At 37.4% G+C, this 23,830-nt stretch overlaps 1 protein-coding gene across 1 annotated transcript in view; it reads right to left on the reverse strand.

Moving 5' to 3' along the window:
• Window positions 1-23,830, reverse strand: part of LOC145284863 (osteoclast-stimulating factor 1-like) — a 53,385-nt gene that overhangs the window by 13,813 nt on the left and 15,742 nt on the right. Inside the window, exons 2-4 of the mRNA XM_080133866.1 lie at window positions 6,648-6,694; window positions 2,371-2,485; window positions 925-1,016 (exon numbers count right to left, since the gene is read on the reverse strand). Coding sequence (XP_079989992.1) covers window positions 925-1,016; window positions 2,371-2,485; window positions 6,648-6,694 — 254 coding nt within the window. The remainder of the gene's footprint in view (window positions 1-924; window positions 1,017-2,370; window positions 2,486-6,647; window positions 6,695-23,830) is intronic.

Below are 23,830 nucleotides of genomic sequence, written 5' to 3' on the forward strand. Positions count from 1 at the left end.
AACATGGCCTACCAATGCTGATATCTCATAGCAATTTAAAATTGCAAAACACAAATATAGGATCTTTAATTAACTGCATTTTAAGTTTTTTTACACAAAATAAAAAAAAATAAAAAATCGACTCTTTTATTCTTCTCTTTTTCATACAATTTTTTACGAAAATCTTTTGTATTTAATGAGAATTTGAATAAAACGAAAAGGAAGTTGTGATTAGATGCTTTTATCAAATGGGTTTGCATGAGATTTGTTCATTTTGGAGAAATATTATTTCAATTATTTTTAATTTTTAGTTTTTCTAAGAATAACAATTAAAAATGTAGTTGCAACTTCTCCTTTTCTAACTTCAGAAACAAGACGAGATTTTTTTTTTTTTTTTTTTACATAGGCATCACCACTTATCAAGGCCAAAAGGCCACGAGGATAAGGGTTAAAGAGTGTACAGTAGAAATTGGACAATATAGTAATCGTTAGTAATGGAAATTCGGTAAATTTGTTAACAACTGGAACAGCTCATCAAGAACTTGTTTACGTTAGACTTGAAGACAACCATATTGTAGTCAGCTGGAAAGCAGGAAAATGGAAGACAATTCCACAGGCGTGCAGTTCTAAGAAAGAAGCTTTGTTCATGGAATTTACATATAGATCAAATGATATAAAATAACAAACGATAGTGTAGTGTAAGTATTTCAAAATAACTATTTTATTTACATATTCGAATTAAAAAAAATATGTTTGACAAAGAGAAGACGCACAAATAAAAATCAGCTTTCTTTTTTTTTTTGCGTCAAAAACTATTAAAAACGCATTTCGTTCCTATATCTGCATTTCACAATTTTAAGTTTGCATGTGACGTCAGCATCAGTTGGTCATGTTGTCTATTCAACTATGAAAATCCACATTGCCAAAAAATTATATTTCACTTACTCCATTTTTTATGCATTCAGTGAGAAATTGAAAGTTGCCTCGTCGAGCTGCTTCATGCATTGGATACTGCACCATCTCTGTGTGTTCTTCAACTAAAAATAGAGTTACAGACACTTGAAAGAGAGGGAGATAAAGAGAGAGGGAAAGAGAGAAAAAGAAAAGAGAGAGAGAAGTAGAAAGAGATAGATAGATATATAGATAGAGTACACATCATTATTGCATTGCCTTCTACTCCATCCATCTACTACTTTACTTTGAGAGGAAGAAAATCCCAAGAAAACGTGCGTTTTGTTCCAGAGGTTGACACTAGCTTCCCAACTACAACACATTCTGTTTCAATTTCCTGTTTTGTTACATCACTTTCTTAAACACGTTAATTCATAACCTTCATTGTGAAGTAGAAATTTCCTTTTTATTAACTAAGACATTACATTACCATCTAGATATGAGGATTGATAAATTGTATTATTTGGTTTATTCAGATGACTGTTCCCATCTTGAGTGTTATTCTCACAATGTTTCGGTCAATATCAGCTCCAATCTTCTTCAGGTCTGTTTTGTTGAATTAGTGGAATCAGTACAAAATTTTCAATGGAAAGATTTATTTAAACCACGGAAATAGACTGCCCTCATTTTGCCAGTCATGACCAGGTAGAAGTTTAAAATAATTCTTAATCATATTTTTAATCATATTCGTTGTATTCTTAATCATATTCGTTGTATTCTTAATCATATTCGTTGTATTCTGAATCATATTCTTTATATTCTTAATCATATTCTTTATATTCTTAATCATATTCTTTATATTCTTAATCATATTCTTTATATTCTTAATCATATTCTTTATATTCTTAATCATATTCTTTATATTCTTAATCATATTCTTTATATTCTTAATCATATTCTTCATAATCTTTGTATTCTTAATCATAATCTTTGTATTCTTAATCATAATCTTTGTATTCTTATCCATATTCTTTGTATTCTTATCCATATTCTTTGTATTCTTATCCATATTCTTTGTATTCTTATCATATTCTTTGTATTCTTAATTATAATCTTAGTATCGCTCGTGTTCGACTGATCATCTTACTTCTAATCCATGTGCACTGGTTCTTATTCCTTACCTGAATTTCATTTGAAAAATTCCACTACCCAATTTTTAACTTCACATAGAAATGTACTATACTAAGCTTAACTTTACACACCTGCATCTAAACATTTTTACAGCAACACCCATAACGTTATTGCATAATAAATAAAATTTAAACAAAAAGAAAGCAAAAATAACTAGTTATCAAAATGCAACAGAATTGCAATACCTATTTAAAATATTGACAGATTGAAAAAATTTAAATGAGGCGCTTTTTTTCTTTTTTCATAGCAGTATGATTGTGAAGAAGCAGCAAATTTCATCTTTTTAAACATTTGAAGAATTTGACTTACCATAATTACTTGGAATCAATCCACTCTTCATAGCACATTTCCCTTTCCACCATCCGGAATCATTCTCTTCGGTAATGTACAGAACATCACCTTCTTCAAATGAAAGCTCTTCTGGCTAAAAATTAGAAAAGAAAAAAAAAAAAAAACATTCAACAAAACTGAATGACATTGTAAGGATGAAAAGGAAACAAAATTCTCTACGGTAGACTTTTCAGTAGATACACCTTCCTCTCACCATCTTTCGAGTGCTGAACTTTCTTATGCCTTTTCTTTCCTTCATGTAATCTGGCTATGTTGTCCCACTGAAAAACTTGTAGACTTTTATAAACTCCTAATATAGAATTAGGTGCTTCTTCATATAACACTCCCTGCGAATTCTGCTAAATAAAAATGGTTATAGTCAGCTAACCTACTTCCTGCTACTGGAAGCGTTGACAAGGGAAATCAGTTCCTTCGCTTTTTTTCTCTCATGCCTATAAATTATCTACCTTATGCATGTACTCTTTTTTTTTAATTATTTTTTTCTGGTCATTCTTTTTTGTTTAACCTTTGAAAAGTTTTTTTTTTTTTTGGCCTTATTATAATTAAGAATTATTGAAATTAGTTTTATTTTTTTTAAGAATTATTAAAAGCACACTATTAAACTATTTTAGGAATATTATGTATTGGATACGTTTTTTTTATGCTATTTGGAATTTTATTTTGATTTCAATAATTTCATTTGTTATTTGGATTTCAATAATTATATTTTTATACTTCCATGGACATATATTTATTATATAACTTCCAAAAAATTTATATTTATTTTTAAAATAAAAAAAAACAACATTTTTATAATCTCATATGCATATTTCTTCATTTTGTTCTTAAAAGTGCAAATAAAGACTAATTGTATTATTTTTGTTAATTTTTATTGTATATTTTTCAATAATGTATTTTTCTTATATTTTATTTCAATAAATTGCTACACAATAGAAATACTGAAGAACAATAAAAGTGAAGGAACTGATTTGCCTTGTCACTGCTTCCGGTAGCAGCTATGCTGAAAATTAGGAAATATGTTAGCTGACTGGAAAACAATCTGTAACAACCACGATTGCAGACAGAAGCGACACGTCACAATTTACTAGTTTGAATATCTTTGGCTTAGCAGCTATTCACTGTCTAAAAGTAACTTGTGGCCATAGTGGTCAGTTGGTTAGATAGTTTACATAGTTCACTCTACTGTCATTCTCAGTTGAACGTGAATCCACTTACTCATCGATTCAAATAATAGAACAAAAAGGAGGCCGTTTGATTTGGAAGACTCATTTTGACTGCAACTCATGATTGTTGTCTGCTTGTTTTTCACTTTCCAATAGCAACAACAACATTTCTATGTTTCTGAATTTTTGAGATAAGGATTGATAATTCATATTATTTGGATTATTCGGACTACCATTCTCATCTTGGATGTTATTTTCACAGCGTTTCGAAATGAGAACATGCCTCCTCTTATGTATTTATTTTATTAATTTTTTTTTTTTTATTGCATTTTCACCCCAAACAAGGCACAATGTCACTTTGATCTTGGGGGCTACTATCGGAGACATAAGTTGCAGGGATACTATGTAGGGAGTTGAAGAGCAAGATGTCAATTTACATTATACCTGAACTTCTGCATGTCAGTATAGCCAGAGAAGCAGGGCCCGGAAGGGAATTCCAAAGTCTAGCAGTCCTAAGGAAGAAACTATTAGATTAGAAAGCTTTCTTACATCTGGGGATCTCTACTATTTAGGGGTGGGATTTTGCTCCTTGTCGGGTTTGTTGGGGGTATTTACGTCAAGGGGGTACAAAGGCTTGTAGTTTGTTGGAGCACCTACCATTAAAACACATGCAACATTTCATTGATGGAACAGTGGTTGAAACTAAATTCTTTTTTCTTCCATGTGCCTGCATGCACATAGATTTGGTTGAGGTCGTGACCTTACGAGTAACAATGAAAATAACATTTAAAAAATTATGAAATCCCTCTCAGTCATTTTTTTTTTTTTTAAATAGAATTTTATATTTGGACTAGCAAGGGGTACCCGGCGTTGCCCGGGTGTTTGGTTAAAAAAAAAAAAAGTAAGTATGAGGATCAAACCCGAACCCTTGAGGCAAAGTTGTAAATTAAAGTGTGAAAAAAAACAAAAAAACGTGTGATGTTAACCATTGCCCCACCGCGACATGCTAACGGAAACACGTTTGAATTTATTTAATTAGTTGGATTTAGCAGGTGCCCGTTTTAAATGAGGTAAAGTTTTGACTGCGGGATAGTATTCATTCACTGCTGAACGCTTTTTTTTTCCCCCCGAAGATGTCATAGGAAAAAGACTAACCCAGATGCGGCGAGCGACAAATATTGAATATTTATCTTCCCGAAATCGAGCAAATTAAATAGACAGGCGAGCTTCGTTGTTAACTGGGAGATATTACGATTTGTATGTGATATAAAAAGTTCTAAAAAGTTGTGAACCAACCGACCGCTTCTCTGAAAGAAGCCTTTTTGTAGACACACAGAAAAAGCAAACACACATACATACATTTTCGTTTTTATATTTATAGATGTCAAAGAAAAATTAAAAAAAAATAATAAATGGCAGGTGAATGTATTAAAAGTTTGATTAGGCACTATTTGGTTCTTATTTCATTCTGGTTTTACGCTTATTATAAAATTTAATGAGTTTTCATAGGGCTTGAAACAGACTAGATGATTTCCAGGATAGGAAAATTTGAAACTACGAAAGCCAAGTTGGAACCAATTAATTTCATACAAGCAGTTCCACTGTAATATGAAACAACATTTCTACTAACTTTCTTAAAAGCCGCACACCATGTAGACTTTAAATCCTTACTCCTGCTGATGGTCACTTAAGCCGTTAAAAGTTTAGAAAAGCAAGAAGCAAGCAGAAGTAATAAAAACTATTAAATACAAATCGCTTCTCGTATTATTTGTAATCTTCGGACAACTGTCTTCATCTTGAGTGTCATTTGCACAATGTTTCGGTTGATATAACCTTCAACCTTCTTCAGGTGTATCTTGTTGAACTTGGGAATGTTTCTGTCGAAATCGGGAATTTAGATGGAATTTTGAACAGAACCATTTTACTTCACAGCGGTAGTATGCTCTCGTTCCATCAGCCATCATATTTTTCGGTCACCCACACAATTCGCAGTTATATTTTTCAGTCGCCCACAAGTCCTTGCAGTACAAATTTTAGTCACAGTATAAAGGTGTACTAGTAGACAATTGTTATGATTATTCAAAAACTTTTGTTAACTAAAATGATCAAAATATTTAGAATAAATTTTTATTCACATTAATTTAGGAATGCAACTTAAAAATGTTATCTTAACAATTTAGTTGACAACTTATAAATAATGACATGTAAAAAGATCAGGTGATTATCTTAGTAATGTATACTAATGACTTCATTTAGAAGGGGAGATGGTCTTTTTGAAATATGTGGAAATTAGTTGAGTCAGTCAAAGTCAATAGAAGGACAGAGATGGTCTTCAGATCATGATGGTTCCAAATAAAGGGAATCAGTACTGCAACTTTCCAAAAGGGGAAAAATACTTTGGAATAAAAAGTTGCCGAAAATAAAACTAGATCCTCTGCCATTTCTTGAGAATTTCAATTGCATCAAATAAGACCAAAGATGGATCAGATACATTCTTGATTGGCCAGATATTAAAATTCCAAATAAGTGTTATTCGTCCTTTGCGTCGTAGAGATATTTATGTACATTCTTGTCCCATCATGCACTGTAATTAAATTTACATACACACAAACTCTAGATTAGACAATCACCATGCTGGACGGTCACAGACGAACACACGCACATATTATATAGATGACTGACACATATATACAAATGTATATACACTCTCATACAATCTAACCACTAGAAGACACATGTATACCCCCTGACAATACAACACCATCTGTGGAACAAAATACTCTGAAGCAGCTTTTCAACTGACTACAACATAGTTTTCAAGTCTAATCTAAATAAATACTTGTTGAGCTGTCCTCTTAGGTAAACTATTCTCCTCCAAAAACAATCTTCTGTCCAATTCACTGGTTGTTTCCAAGGAGTTTATTTTAAAACATCACAATCCCAGAATGAAAAAAATATTTTAACATGTATTTTGTCATTAAAGCATACAGTAAAAAGCCTTCAGGAAAACATTGATTAGTTCAACATTAGTGTAATGGTATATTAATATTTACAGAAAATTAAAATACTTACATTCTGTGCTGTGTATGTATACAATGCTTGCACAACTTTAACATGCCCTGCAGATTGGAAGAAAAAGAAAGCAGAAATTAGTTTATCATTTTTGTCAGCAACAAATTTTTTTTTATGAAATAATTTCATCTAAAAAATACACTATGAATACAAGATACAAGTTAAAAATTCAACTGTGTAAAGTTTCATTGTAATTTCTCTGTTGTCGCTTCAAAAAACTCTTACAAAAAAAAAAAAAAAAAAAAATGAAAGAAAAAATGTCAGAATAAAATAAAGGCTTCTTTTAAAGAGATCCTAAGAAACTTGTCCAATTGATAGTCTTTCTATGCTAAAAAGCAGGTATTATCCATTCTTTGCAAAGCAGATAGACTTGATTAATATGAATCTAAAGAAGGTGAGGGGTTACATCAGACAAACCTATTGGTGCTATATATAGAAAATTTGAGCACATTTTGGGGTTGTATAAATAAAAAACAGAAGACAGTGCTTGTGCATGGTAATTGCATATAAAAAAAAAAAAATTTTTAATGTAGTTTTACATGAAAATACTTTTTTTGAAGAGCTCCACTCAGAATAGGGGGAACAATTCAAAGAATTTTTCCAAAAATGTTAAAGTTTTTCCTAAGTTTTTGGTAAAAGCAAAATAAATACACTAAATTAACACAAAATTAAACCTTAATTATCTGAACATTTATTGAATTACAATAAAATTTTTTAGGTTTTATAATGTGTACATTAGCAGTGTCATATCGAAATTAGTAAAAATTTAAAACATTATGAAAAATAAATAAAATCGCCCTCATATGACGAGCAGCGAAGTAAACACCAGACTTGATTTTTTTTGGTACATTTTTTTTTTTTTACATGATAGTCACCACTTATCAAGGCCCGGAAGCCACTCGGGGATAAGGGTTATTGCATGTACAGTAATCAATGGGATAATATTGTAGTAATCGTTAGTAATGGAGATTTGATAAAGTGTCTTAAGGGGGCGGTTTATCAGGAATTTGATTACGTTCGACTTGGAGGCATCCAAGTTGTAATCAGGTGGGAAACAGGCAAATGGAAGAGAGTTCCACAGGCGTGCACTTCTAAGAAAGAAGCTTTGTTCATGGAATCTTGGTTTTGATTTAGGCACAGAGGAAAACTACTTATGCAGAATAAGGACCATGCTATCACGGGAATTGTCCAGGCAGTTTACATAAAATGCTGGAAGGTGCCAAATGAAAGTTTCATGATTTTTTTTTCATGCAAACGCTGATCATTTTTTTTTTTTTTCAACAAAAATATATTTTATTGCAAAGATAATTCAATACAAAATTTACTGAAAAAAATAAATTTTCTGTTATAAAAAAAATGTAATAAATAATTATTGGACAATTTTAAAAAATTGTTAAGAAAATTATAATTCAAATCAAGAATAAAAAACACATTCATTGTAAGTTAAGTTTCATGAATAAATATTTATTTTTTGAATAACGACTGATTGCAAACAAAATTTCTTTTTTTAATTTTTATATGAATTTTTTTTAATGATTTTTTTTATATGATTTTTTTTATATGAATTTTTTTAATGATTTTTTTTATATGATTTTTTTTATATGAATTTTTTTAATAATTTTTTTTAATAATTTTTTTTATATGATTTTTTTTCTTTTTTATATTTTAATGATTTACTATAATAAAACCATGATAGCAAATGTTTTCTTAACTAATATTGGCTGATGCAATTTTATTGGCTCAGCATTTCAGCACCTTTCTGTGTTTTACATAAACTCCCTAGAAAATTCTCACGATAACACTGTCTTTAATCTGTATAAGCATTTTTTTTTCTTTTGGTGTGTGTTATCAGATTTATTGAAAATTTCTGTTAGCTTTACAAGAAAAAAATTTGTTTTCTTGTAAACAATGGGGTAAGTCATTGCAACTGAACTATAGTCATGAAGGAACTGCTACAACAGGTAACGATTTTATTGTTTGTATTCTTTCACATCGAGCTTGGGTTTTTTAAATACTTAAAGTTACCTAAACTGTCCTATCCCCCTCTTCCCCATATTACATTGGAAGAAAAAAGAAACTCACTTCATTTTGTCATTCTCCTCAATACCAGCATATTTCCATTTCTTGCATTTTTGACTACTCTTTATATACAGCACCCACAATGCTTCAAGCAAACTACATCAATTAATAGCAGATATAAATAAAAATCCAAGATGTATTTATGAAAGCGAGAAAAACAATATTTTGTCTGATAACTGCATTAATATACAAATTATTACTTGAATTAAAATTGACTTACAATGCATACACGTGTACATTAGCAGTTACACGAGGGATCTATTTTGTACATTATCATGCATTAGATTAAGTTGTGGTTTGGTTCCATGCTTGCACACTAGAACCTGGACTATTAACTGTGACAATGTTATAAGACATCTGTGCAGAAACAAAATCAATGTGTGTAAACATGTCTTTGCGCTAAAAAGAGAATTCAAATCAGTTCTCGTTTTGATTGGTTCCTGATAGGATGTTACCTTGCACTTGCCATTTTGCTAAAAGTGCCTGGCTAGAATGGAACACCAGGATATTGTTTATCAACAAAAGCTAGCCTACTGAACAATTAAAAAAAAATTTTTTTTTTTTTTATTACATTTTCACCCCAAACAAAGCCACTTTGATGTAGGGGGCTACTATCAGGGGCAACAGCTACTGGGGTACTATGTAGGGAGTTGGGCAGCAAGATGTTGGTTCACGTTACACTTGAACTTCTGCATGTCAGTATAGTTGGGGAAGCAGAGACCTGGAATGGAATTCCAAAGTCTAGCAGTTCTGGGGAAGAAACTACTGGAGTAGAAAGCTCTTTTTACATCTAGATATCTCTACTGTGTGGGGATTTAGCTGCCTGTCGGGTTTGTCAAGGGTGTTTACGTCGTGGGGGCACTAGTGCTTGTAGTTCGTCAGAGCATTCACCATTAAAATACTTGTAGAACAGGCAGAGGGATGCAACATTTCGTCGATGGGACAGAGGCTGAAGCTTAGATGACAGTTCAGGACCTATCAGATTTGCGACTCTTTTGAACCTTGTCTAGGAGTGAGAGACTAGCAGCAGATGCACCAGCCCAAATGTGACAGCAATACTCCATACATGGGCGAAGTGTTGCCTTATAGAGGTACAGGATACTTTCGGGTGTTAGTAGTTTTCTAACATGGTAGAGAAAGCCTACCTTCTTCGCAGCGGTCCTGGCAATGCTTTCAATGTAATTGTTCCAACTCATGTTTCCTGTGAACGTTAGGCCAAGGAGTTTAAAAGATGTACTTTCAGAAAAAGAGTCATTGGCCATTGCTATTGGTGGTAGAGAAGGTTTCTTGTAATTATTGAAGGAAACAAGTTTAGTCTTGGCAGCATTGAATGTGACCATCCATTTTTGTCCTCATTCCACTACAGATTGGAGGTCATCCACTAGTGTTTCTGCCATTTCAGTTCTCATTGAGTCTCAATTTTCCTATGAATAAAAGTTGATTACGCACTTAGTTGTCAAGATGTGGTCTTAAATATGGAAGATAGTGACGTTTTTTCTTGTTCAATATCCTTTCAGTCATGTATGGCCATATACAACTAAGTCTATCAAGTTACATTCTTCATCCAGCCATTCTTCCTAAACAACCAATCATATGTTTCCATAAAAAAAAAAAAAAAAAAAACTAGTCGCATTGTAATTTCTCTGTTGCCTGCCATCACATCAAAAGTCTCTTTGGTCCTGGATATGACCTTAAACTATATCCGATGGTGAGGGCCTCAGCTTGCAGGCCTTAGGGAGTGTGGAGCCACCCTTTAATTGCCATTGCTCCCAGAAAAAAAAATATATATTCTATTAAAAAAAATTTCTTCAAAACCACTGGATTCGGCATTAAATAACCTGAAAAGGGTTGATATGCCGTAAAACAAAACAACCCACCAACCAACCAACCAACCAAAAGTCTCTTTAAAAAAAAAAAAAAAAAAAAGAGTAAAAGACATTGGACAATAAAAGCTCTTTTTAAAGATGACCAAAAAATTTGAGTGTTAGTTTGAACCATAGGTTTTATCTAGGGGAGATAACTAAAACTCAATTTTTACTAATTGTCTTCAAAAACTGTTTTCATTAATAAAAATCAAAATATTGAATATCAAGTAAAGTCAACAGTATCAACTGGCATGCCACATTAATTAAACAAGAAAAATGGCCACAAATTGACACCTAAATATTTAAAGTTTTGATAAATGACTTAAAAATAAAAAATATACAAAATACTGTTAGAAACGCATCCAATATATGTTACCGTGACATACCGTTGTAGTCTAACCGTAAAAAGCACCGGAAAAAAAAAAAAAAAAAAGTGCTTCTTCGCTATTAGAGCAAAATTTGAACTATTGGAATTCAAGTAAAACCAATGGTATCTACTTAATTGTCATGTCGCAGTAATGAACATATCCCAAAATTACAAAAAAATGATAAGGTAGAAAATGAATTATAAATGAGAACAGTTTTTGAAGACAATTAGTGAAAATTGAGTTTTTAGTTATTTCCCCTAGATAAAACTCGTGGTTTAAACTTGGACTAAAATTTATCCCTGATGGCCTTTCTTTGCAAAATAGACCGACCCAGTTCAAATAAACCTGAAGAAGGTGATAGATTACATTAAAAGAAACGTGAAAATGATGACCAAAATGAGAACAGTAGTCCGAATAATCTAATAATCCAAATGAATGGATAATTCTACAATATTCATCAAGAAACGAAACAATGTCTTGGTCTCTTGTAGAGGATAAATATGCATATCTTTGACTCTAATATTAAAATATAACAACATAGTACCATATTCCATATATACAAACAATATTTTTATTATGAACAATGGAAAAAAACGTAAAAGCATGTGTGTGTGTGTGTACATGTGATCAGGCATAGTTCTGAAATGTTCATTAATGTTATTGTGAGATAATTCAACTGTTCATTGCAGTCCATTAATTTTTATGGTGAAATTAAGTCAGGCTTACCTCGAATATTTGCACATGTGTACAGGTAGAAAATTGTTCTTCACGTGCATGTATTTTTTGAGCGATGCAAATCGTGCAGGTTCACTGACATGTTGATTAAAAGAGAAAGAAAAAAGAAATGGAAGGAAAAAGTCAAAAGGAAGTGACCTCGATGCCGTGTCAGAATGTCAGGGAAATATTTGTGTGCTGCATGCTCGTAGCTTGTTTTGTGTCTGTGTGTTATCGCCACACGCGCAAACCTAATATAGCAGCAGTAATAGTTGCTATAGTCTTAGCTTTTTTGCGTGCAAGAGTGAGTGAGGAGAGAAAATGGTCGATCGTTGAAATCTTAAATTAATCCGATAATCAGAAAGGCAGGATTAATTGTAGATTAGTGATTAGGAAGAGAAGGTGAAGGAGGAGGTCAAATAAGTTGTTAAATCCTCTTTCAAATTTATTTATAGTGAAATTGGATTTGGTATGACTCTCAAACAACTTAGGTTTACTTCTCTCATGTGTCTTTGCGAAAGAAAAATAACATTAAAACATTAAGTTATAGTAAGTTTCGTTGTACACGTAAAATACTGAAATGAGAACTCAATCAAAACATTATAGTCGCCATATTTATTTAAAACTTCAAGAATGATAACTGAAGTTCATAATTTTCTACTTAAAAGACAGTGAACCACTTTTTGGGTCAAAAGTTTGGGCACCTGTGCATCTTAGTTATTGTGGACAATCTTTTTGTTTTCATTTTTGAAGAGCTTCACTCAGAACAGGGGGGGGGGACAATTCAAGATCTTAATGCTTTTCAAAGAATTTTTCCAAAACTGTTAAAGTTTTGTGTAATTTTTTGGTAAAAGCAAAACAAATACTAAATTAACATAAAATTAAACATTAATTATCTGAACATTTTTTGAATTACAATAAAAACTTCTAGGTTTTATAAAATAACTGGACACCCGGTTTTGGCCGGTTGTACAATACACTTAAACATGATATTTTATGCAGATTGCATTTTTATAGAATAAATCCTCTATTGATTATTATATACTATGAGAAATAATTTGCAAAAAAAAAAAAATAAATAAATAAATAAATAAAATAAAAACAATGATAATATCGTTCATTGAATTCCGTCTGTGTTTACAATATCATGTCAGCAGATATTTGGGCTTAACGATGAATGCCTTGGAAAAGTCACTTCTGATTAATGTTTAGTCTTAAAATATACAAATGAAGAAATGAATCGCTGCGATTTGAAATGGTACCTCTTTTTTTTTTTATCGTAAATTGAACTCATTAATAAGAAAAAATTAAAATAAAATGGTGCGGTACACCCGGGCTTGAACAGGGGGATCATTCGATCTGTAGTCGGATGCTTTACAACTGAGCTATATCACCAGATGTCAATAATTCTTTTTCTTAAATCATTTGCTAAGATTTTATTATCTCCCTTGCCAGTGTAACGTATAAAAATTCCCCTGTAAAAATTCTTTTTTACCTCTAAGAAAAAAAAAGACTATTTTTAGGATTTCTTTTTGATTTTCGATACTTATCAAATTAATTTCTAGACAAAACATATCTAAGAACACTGCCAAACATATAAATTACCCTTGCGTGAAAGTTGAAAAAGATAGGCTCAGCTGTTTCAGAACCTATAAGGAAGGAACACACACACACACACACACAAAGTGACTTTTTATATACTCGTAGAGATTATTATTATTCAAATAAATTACAACAGGCATTTTTTTGTATTTTTTTCTGAAATTAATGAAGAATGGTCATTGTATGAAAAGAAATGGTTTTTCTTGATGAACAGTCTTTTCAAAAGAAAAATCTGAAATTAAAATTGTCATTATACAAAAATGAATGATTTTTTTTTAATGAACAGTCTCTTTAAGAAAGAGAAAATTCTGAAATTAATGAAAGTTGTCATATATGAAAATGTATGACTACATATATGTACCATGCAACATCAACCTACATCGATAATATCTTTGTTGACAGATGTTGAAACACGGTCCCCGAAGTCCTTAATATTATCACATGACGAACCCTATTCTCATGCGGAAAGCTCGTTGGGCACCTCCCTGTATGTGCGTGGCGGCATGTGGGTAAGCAAAAGGAGAGCTAGTTCGATCATGAATGTTTAGGATGACAAAGTGACAGACTTCCTACGCCAGCATATGATATATGATATATGAAACTGGATTCAGCAAAGCTTGTGGAGACTGGTACGTGGATGGAACATACAAGTCGATGCCAGCACACTAGCAACCAGGGTGGCATTGGAAAAACACGGGACAGTATTGGACGGCACTAGTAAGCTACAACCTGAGAATGGTATGCAACATATTAATTTGGTCGAACTGGAATTAACTTGGTGCTTCAGTGGTTGACCAAGGTGTTTCATATAAAGACAGACTCTGCATGTGTATGTAACCGAGTGTCGGACACTCTCAGCAGGAAAGTGCAAGTTCACATGAAGGCTGTCAATAAGATGCTCATTAGAAGATGATTAAGCATACTTAAGCAACTGATGGAGGAATACAGCTGACATGACATTGGTTGTGTAAATTCACAACATGGCTGATCAACTGACGCAAGGTTCAATGCCATGAAGAAGGACATGGGACCCGAGCCCTTGGTTGCTATGGTGTAGGACATTCACAGATGAACAGGACGTGATTTGGTTGCACATATGTCCCAGCCAGGAATGGCATAGCAGAGCAGTGCCACCGGACTGTGAAATGAATTATGGTTAGGATGTGCCGTTCCATACTAGAGGCTATCTACTGGTACAATGTGACCCCAAAAGACAGGGATTCTGATTCGAATGCACCAGCTAATGGCATTTACAGTTATGAAACACATGTGAAAGGAGTTGATGTTATGCCACCATCAGCAGGTTTTGTACACAATCCTTGCCAGGTTGGAGATTGAGTGTGGGTAAAGGCACCAGAGAGTCACTGTACGACAAAATTTGTCCAGGGTCGTGTAACCGAGGTAATTAGCCTACAGTTCATCCTGGTGAATAGGATGCACTTACAAGTAAATAATCTGCACCTCCGCCACAGTCTCCTCTCATCAGAGGAATCTGGCAGCATAACATCTTTGGAGAATAGATCAGAGATTTTGGTATACGACAATGAAAGGGAAAAAACGATCACCACCTGGATACTGCTTGTGTGATCATGAGGTCAGAAAGGAGTGTGATAATGGCGTGGAGAGCCATGTTAATAAGTGCTCACGGTTGGTGTATGCTCATTGTAGAGAAAAACCTTGTGCCAGCTAAGCACAACACTGAGTGTTGGTGCGTTGAATTGAGAGGAAATGTATCTAATTTGATTGATCCGACCCTTTCTTCTTCACTGCAACCTTTCTTTTACAGATGTGATGTTGCTAGTCTCAGTCTTTTCTACAAATACTATTATGGCATGAGTTTCCCAGAATTGTTTGATTTATTCCCTGCTTCCTTTGTTCCAACTCGTTTGATTCTTTGGTCTAGTGGTCTCCATTAATTTGCCGTTTTAAAATCTCATTGTAATACAGCTTCCAGTAGCTTTTTTTTTCAAGGACTACAAGGTTTTAGAACTCTCTTCCTGCTTACCATTTCAAGACGAAGGTCAATAGGCATCTCCTGCCCTCACGATAATCATCTTTCATCCGTTAGCTCCTTACATCAAGTGGCTTCATGCCTTGTCTCAAGTGATTTCCATTAAAAAAAAACCTATTTTTTCTTTGCTTGGATAAGGTTTACCAGTTTTAAAATAATCAAACGAACTTGGCTGTTTTTCAGAATAACAGAATATTTTTTAATTAGTAAACATTAATCAAAAAAAGACTTTTTCAAGTCATTCATCATGGCGTAGAACGGTCAACCCAAATAGAAGTAAACACAAGCATGCAGAAGTAAACAATCGCGATTTTATAGCTGATATTTGTCGTATAGGTTGCACCTGTCAAAAATACCACTCCATAGATAATATCTCCACTCCACAAACCGTTAAAATAGAATTACCACGGAACCACAGTATACCCCGAATTTAACCCTAAAACATATACCCCTTAAATTTAAAAATAAACTCAACACTATGTTAAAGACCATATACACTTTTTTACATCATACTATATATAACAAGCTTCTCCTTTATCTAGAATTCAATAAAGCTTTCCCCAACATTCTATGATTCCAACTAGTCTTTTTCGTTCCTAATGAACCCTAAGCTAGACTCCGTATCTCCACCATGCTACCTAGCATCTTCTCTACCATTCTGATGAGAAGCATTAGGCTTTGAAATGCCTTGGCATAAAAGAGTCCCATCTATCCCCCAAATTTTACTTGTATTCCATTATTCAAGAAATGAACCAATCTATATCCACCAATATATAGTTTTGTGACTTCATTTCATACTCCTGTTGTTCTATTGTATAAGCTCCAATGATAATTGTTGAGCTTTGCATTATCCAGATAAGTCTCCTCTTGTGGAATTGAACTCTCTTTTCCTCTTACGCATTAAGCTATATTTATATAAAATAGAAAAATCTTAGTGAAATTAATTCAAATTTTTAAAAAACATTAAAAACCTATAAAGAAAGTATACAGAATTTTTAATTATCCAATAATTAGTACAGATAAAATGGAAAGACCTTATTCAGCAGAGTTTCAAAAAATGCAATTCTTATCAAAGGAAAAAGGTTTGCAAAATATACAATAAACTAGCATTTCAGCCCGGTGTTTGGAGGTGTATGTTGAGCAAAAAAAAAAAAAAAAAAAAAAAAAAAAAGTGATAGTAGGAAGGCAGGCTCGAACCCGTACCATGAAGGAGAAAAAGAACAGGAAAAAACCTGACGTCTTTGCTGTTACGACCACCGCCAAACCGGAAGTGACGTAGGTTTTAATTAAGGGTAGACAATCGAAAGGAGAGGATGAACTTCGAAAATATCGTCGAAAAAAGCGACCCCCCGTCTGTAGAAGAGTGCCCAGTTGAAGGTGGAGATGTTAATGTTTTTAGCCAAATTTTCGATATTTGTCGTCTGAAAGGTCAAACTTCAAAACGATACTGATCTTGTTAAAATCTATCGCCTCTGTTGAAAGTTTTAGGCAGACATACATACATACATACATTTATATATTAGTAACTAAAAATTTTCGACCCAAACCGATTAAAAAGCTTGCCCTATTTTTGAATACCCTTTATGTAAAATTTCAAATGTTTAGACCAAAAATTGTCTGAGTAATTTGGTAGAAACCGCAGCGGTCAAATTTTTTCAAATTTTGAGCTCTATTATGACCCCTTAAAATTTATTGTTTTTGGCTCAAATCAATTTATTAAGTTAAATCCATGTGCGAAGAACCTATATCTAAAATTTCAAGTGTTTAGACCCCAAATTGTCGCAGATGTTTGGTAGAGTTCTCAAAGGTCAACTCGTTGAACTTTGATCCCTTAACAGCCAAATTTCTGCCCGAAACCTGATTAAAGATTTTCCCAAATCTCACTACCTTGTATATCAAATTTCGAGTTTGTAGATTGAAAATTGACAGAGTTATTGTGTAGGGAAATGTACACAGACAGACACTTTCACTTTATATATATATATATATATATATATATATATTGTTTTTAAATCCCCGAAACGGTGTTTCATGGTAAACAACTGATGATCCCTTGAAAAATAAATTATTGGTACTATAGTAAATTCGAGAGCGAGTTGATGCAGTGATTGCAGGTGATTAAATAACTTACTGACTAGATGGTTTTCTAACGAATGATAAAAAATATTTTTTTGTATAGTTTTAAAGGTTAAAAACTTCAAAGAATATATATATATATATATATATTCTTTGAAGTTTTTAACCTTTAAAACTATACAAAAAAATATTTTTTATCATTCGTTATATATATATATATATATATATACTAGCATGGGTGCCCGGCGTAGGGAAAGACACACAGACATGTTCACTTTTATAGATAGATAGATAGACAGATAAATAGATTAAACAAAAAATATATACATATACATAAATATATATGGAAACAATTTTGTGTTCACTGTAAGCTTTTTACAAATATTATGCAAGTATAAATTAAGTAGAATATCTGCATGAATATAATTACATGTAACAGTTAAGTAAAGATGATCATCCCATAAGAAAACCGAAAAAACTAATAGGGAATTAATTAAAATGAATGTTTAAAAGAATATGCAAATTAGCTAGATCTTTTGCAGATGAATGCAATTCATCGACCCATATATAAGAAAATTGTATTTTCTTTTTAAATAAATGGAAAAGAGCGTTGAGTTCGGTTGTCTTTTCTGTTTGCTGCTGTCCAAAGACCGGCTGCCGGTCCCTGTTGGGCGGGTTGTCTCTTTTCCCGACTCGACCGGTCTGCGTCTGAGGTGGTTGTTCGAAGTCGTGTCCAACGGAAGCTTCAGCCAGGCAAACCGGGAAGAAGACGCAGAGGAGGAGGGTAGCTGGTCCGGGCTCCAGTGCAGACATGCCTAGCCCGTGGTCCGGTTCCCAGAGGGGGCTTCGGCCACCTCTGAGCACCAGGTTAGGCCTTGGAAAAATTCTACCGCCACGTGGTCCGGGTTCCGCCGCCCCCTGCCTAACCTGGGTTCTGGCGTTCGTGTCCCCGACACGCCCGCTGGTTCAGGCCCAGTAGACAGACCACTAGGATGGATTAGTGTTGACCCCCGCACAAAACTCGGTGTTGTCCCCCGCACCGCTAATCTAGGGGAATCGTTTGCGTTAGGCAGCGACTCTCACGTAACTAGTCGTACTGCTGTTCCCAGCAGTAATAGTAGTAGCAGTAGATTTAGGCCAGCTGAAAGAGGTGTTCCGACTCGGTGGAATCACCAGAGGAAGAGGGCTTCAACTGTCAGCCCTCCCGCCCATAGGAGAACGGACCCCCTAGGGTCGGGAATTAAACCAGCAACCTCTGGAGATATCTCAATATTGAGGAACACCGAGTCGGAGTAGACGTTTTCGAACGGGTTGCCGGACGACAGGGAAGAGGCTATTAATATGTTAACGCTTCTAGATGAACAGTTGAATGCCGCGAGGCAAGCCGACTTAGAATTTAGTAGCAGCGACAGTAGCGCAGATGAATGCAACACGCGGCGACCGCTGCTACGACAAGCGAGAAAGTCGCGTCAACGAGAAAGAAAGGGGGCCGCTCAGACTGAAAACAAGAAAGGGACAGCTGGTACCACAGCCACAAAAGAACCGGCACTGACCCCTAAACCGTCGTCCCCAAAGGAGAAACCAGGAGAGTGGCCGACGTTGCCAGGGAGTTCACAAACAATAGACTCGTCCGGCTCTATTATTCCCCCGGGACAGAAATCACCGCCGTTAACAGTGTCACCGACGATAATATCAACACCGCAGACGGCCGCGGCGGCAGTGGTCAAAGAATGGGGCCCCCAGTCGCAACTAACTCCCGGGGATTACCGCCGGTTATTCGATAAAAAATACAAGGATTTGACCGACGGTAATGTTATTAGAGTAGAACCGAAAACTATGGAAGAACTTTCGAAGAGAATAATATCGTTAGTCTCCATAGACACAAAGAAACGAGCGTTAACCGGTGTGCCGAAAGACGACATGGCGAAAATTTTGGGGGAATTAAATATCCCCGCAACCTATATCTGCCGTAGAAGCTATGCAGTGTGGGATTTACTACTGCCCAAAGAAGAAGACGCCGTCAATATATTCAAATCGGAACACATGTGGCGACATATTCGACTTAAGCCGGAATATTTAACTAAGACGCGGACGAACGTGTCTATTTTGGGAGTCCCCTGTATTCTCGGCCCTGAGCAATTAGGGGCCTTTATGAGTCAATATGGGGACGTAGAGTCAGTCATTCCTGTCCGTGGTCCCCGTAACCTTATGGTAGGGGACTACAACCTAAAAATGCGTGTTGACAAGGAAGGATTACAAAACATCTCCCCCCATGCTCAGGTGCGACATATGGTCGATGAGTATTATAGTAGAAGGTCGCAGGCCCCACTGTTGGAATTGTCAACAGCAGGGCCATATGGCACGGGAATGTCCGAAAAGAAACCCACAGACAGTAGTAGTAGTAGCAAAACCGGCGGCAGTGGTACCAGCAGCCCCTGAGAAGCTAACCGGAGGAGGCAAAGAAGCAACAACGTCGGACGGCTGGACTACAGTGGTAAAGAAGAATGGCAGAACCACCAAGACCCCCTCCACAAGAGAGCAGCCCCCTGAGGTACAAGGTCAGCCGGTTCCCACAGTGTCGTCAACGGTCTCTTCCACCAACGTTACCACTAAAGAAGTTGTTAGCGGCCAGAAAAGAATGCATCCGGTCTCCTCGTCTGACTCAGAAGGGGAGCACGATAAGGAAACGGCTACTGTGGTAGAGTACCAAGTGCCGAAAAAGGAAACTAAAAAGAAGGCGAGAAAAAACAAGGAGGCAGGGTCCCGTTCCCTATGAATGTAGAGAAGACTGTCTCTACGGTGCAGCCACCCAAAACCCCTACCCTAACCCCATCGGCTGAACCAAAATCCCCATCCCTTTTCGATACCCCCCAACCGGTGCCCGTTCGTTGTCCCGGGAGAAGCCGGCGACAAAAACCAACAGCGGTAGAAGAGCCGCCTCTGTATCTCCTGTAAGGAGTGAAAAGACGAAAAAGCTCCCCTACCTTCCTGGAGACCGGATTTGTGAAGTAGACCCCCTTCACGCTGACACGTATATAACGCAGCGCCATAGGGGTCTGATTAAGCCGCTTAGAGAAATGAAAATAATCGACGGGAAAAGTGTTACCAACCCTAAAAACTTCCCAGACGCCCCCCTAGTCATGACCTTTGTGTGCCATACAAAAACTGGACGCACGAAGGCCATGTGGAATATGATCGACCACGCCAGGGGGGCGATTCCAGATTTAAAGTTGGTGGAAGAGAGGCATGACTCCCTCAATCAGCTGGCGCCGAGATGCGAAGGTAGAGTTCCTATTTACGTCCACCCTTGTTTGTATAGGGCCCTTAAATTAACGTTTCCCCTGGATGTCGTAGGTATTGCGCGAGACGGACGAGTAACGTCCGAGTTGCTTTCGGGCAACCTCGCCCAGTCCTGCGGCACCCTTTCTAGCAAAGACTTTAGGTCGGTGGTTGCGGATATCTAGACACAATGGCCATGTCCTTGAGCTTGTGTAGTTTGAACGTAAGGGGCATGAGGTGCCGAAGCAAAGCCGCTAGGGTACTGAGGGACCTCATGTCGATGAATATAGATGTGGCTGCGTTACAGGAGACTCACTACGATTGCGTTGACGATCATCGGGTGCTGGACGGGCATTATGATGTCTTTTCAATATACGGTGATAGTCAAGGTAGGGGGGTTTCTTTGTTAGTTAGGCGCACCCTTTCTGCAACGGTTAGCGTTGTTCACGCGGATGCTGATGGTAGACTGATCGTGGCCGATGTTGCCGTGGCAAATAGGGCGTTTCGAGTCGTCGTCGTGTATGCGCCCAATTGCGTACGGGAGCGGGTTTCCTTTTTCCGGCGGTTGGAGGTGTTTCTCGGGGGTTCGGAACGGTTAATACTAGTGGGTGATTGGAATGCCATCCTTGACCCCAGAGCAGATAAGGTGGGCGGGACTAGCGGGACGGATGGGTGTGAAACCAGTCTGTCGGACCTGATGGCTAGATGCGATCTGGTAGACAGGTATCGGGTGGATCACCTGGGGCGGGAGACGTGGACGTGGCTCTCTAGCAGGCCTTCCGCTTCAAGTACTTACTTGAATCGGTTGTTAGTTAGAAGAGGCAACATAGAATACATATCTTGTCCCACGTTCCACTGGTTAGGCCACTCTGACCACAAACTACTTGTGGCCAGGTTAGACTTAGATAGCAACCCCAAATTAGCTGGGTACTGGAAGTTAAATACCTCCCTACTGGAGATAGGTGACTTTCGGGAAAGGCTAACTAAACACATACAGAAGGGATTAGTGGAGGCGGTTACCGGGAGTAAGTGGTGGGTAAACGCCAAATCTAGCATTAGAGACTTCTCTGTCAAATATGGCCAACGCCTCGCGCTAGATAGGGCCAAGGCAGAGAAGCGTCTAGAGGATAGACTATCCCGGGCGGTGGCTGGGGGGATTCCCTAGAAATAGGGTTAGCTAAGGCGGACCTGAGTCGTTTGGCTAGCGAGCGATATCAGGGCCAGGTAGTTAGGGCTAGAATTAAAAAGATGCCCAACGAAGCTGTGAATGTTGACAAAGCCGAACGAGTCTATTCGCTCGGGCGCAAATCGGATAACTACATTCGTAAAATTCAGAGCCGGAAGGGGACTCCTTAGTGTCGGCTCGGGGGATTTGCGAGCGGTTTCGAGTGCACTTTGAAGATCTCTTTGCGCAGCTGTCCAGGCTCCGCGTCCAGGAGTTTGGCAACTATTTGGCTGGCTCGCCCCGCCTGGAGGCGGCATGAGCGGCTGGTTGCGATGGTCGGGTTACAGAGTGTGAGGTCATAGCTGCTATGAAGCAGGTCGCCTATAACAGATCACCAGGACTTGATGGACTACCCTACGAACTTTACTTGAGGATGTCGCACATGTTAGTTCCGATTCTGACGGGTGTGTTTAACCACTGGTTTGACACGGGATCTATCCCGAGTCAGGTTACCAAAGGAGTGGTCACACTTCTGAAGAAGAACGACACACATGTTGGGGGGATAGATGATTTTAGGCCAATCACGTTGCTGAATACGGATTTAAAAATCCTGGCCCGAGTGCTGGCGAATCGTTTGCAGATTGTTATCGCTGACTTGGTCGAACCGGATCAGAATTACGCTGTGAAGGGAAGATCAATTCAAAATAATTTGCATTTGATACGTAGTCATAGAAAATTTAGAAGATGACACTGAAGCCGCACTGATTAATTTGGATCAGTCCAAGGCGTTTGATAGGGTGGATCATCGTTTCCTGATGGCTGTTTTAGAGACCGCCGGATTTGGATCCGGCTTCTGCAGATGGATTTCCATTTTGTACGCTCGGCCGACGGCAGTTGTGCAGGTCAACAGGGTGCGGTCGGCGCTGTTCGCGGTTTCTCGGTCGGTGCGACAGGGGTGTCCGTTGTCGCCCTTGCTGTATGTCCTCGCGCTGGAACCATTCCTTTGGAAAGTGAGGACCAGGGTGGCTGGACCGGCCCTGCGCGGAATTGCTCTTCCTGGCGGTGCGCGAGCCAGGGTTTCCGCGTTTGCCGATGATGTCACCGTATTTGTTTCAAGCGTCGTTGATATTATTACGGTGATTAAGGCTCTCAAGCGTTATGAACAAGTTACAGGGGCCATAGTCAATCTCAGCAAATCCGTTGGCCTGAGGTTGGCCGCTTGGCGGGGCTCGAATGCTTTGCCTGGCGCATTTGTCTGGATGGATGGCCCGGTCCGTATTCTGGGTGTTTGGTTTGGACCTGGTCTATGTCTAGATAAGAACTGGTCGGAAGTACAGAGCAAGGTCGAAGCGTCTGTGAGGGTTTGGCTTCGAAGGGGATTGTCCCTTAAAGGTAGGGCGGAGGCATGCGCCACTTATGTGTTTCCGCTGATCCTTTACCGATTGGCTGTACTTCCTCTGCCTGCGGTCCGCATGGCGGCCTTAACGCGTGCGCTCTTCTTACTGTTGTGGAATGAGCGACGGCCGCTTGTCCGTAGACAGGTCTGCACTCAACGTCTTGAAGATGGGGGCCTGGGGATGCTTGACCTAGCTAGCCACAAAAATGCCGAAAGGTTGGCGTTCCTGGGTAGAACTCTGATTGAGTCTGATTGGGGTCCCGCGGTCGGTGCAGCTTTTCCCGACCTTATCCCCAATCATTTAATTGAATGCCAAAGAAGGCCGAGAGGGCAATCAAGATTCTTCAACGAATGCCGAAATGCGCTTAGAGCGATGCCAGGGTCCTTGGACCTTGCACAGCCTAGAAGGGCATTATATCGGGGATTAGTGGTGGGGACCGCTTCGGACCCGCTTGGGGAGCGGCTGCAGCTGTCGGAGGGGGAGGTTCGCTCTCTGTGGAATTGGGCGCCAGGCCGGGGATACCTTAACAATTCCGAATTTTCCCTGACCTGGTGATTGGTTAGAAACGCTCTACCCCTCAATGACATATTGTTTAGAATTGGTATGGTATTTAGTCCCTTTTGTCCA

This window comes from Euprymna scolopes, chromosome 9 (genome assembly GCF_053919585.1).
Source record: "Euprymna scolopes isolate OS-2025 chromosome 9, ASM5391958v1, whole genome shotgun sequence".
Lineage (NCBI taxonomy): Eukaryota > Metazoa > Mollusca > Cephalopoda > Sepiida > Sepiolidae > Euprymna > Euprymna scolopes.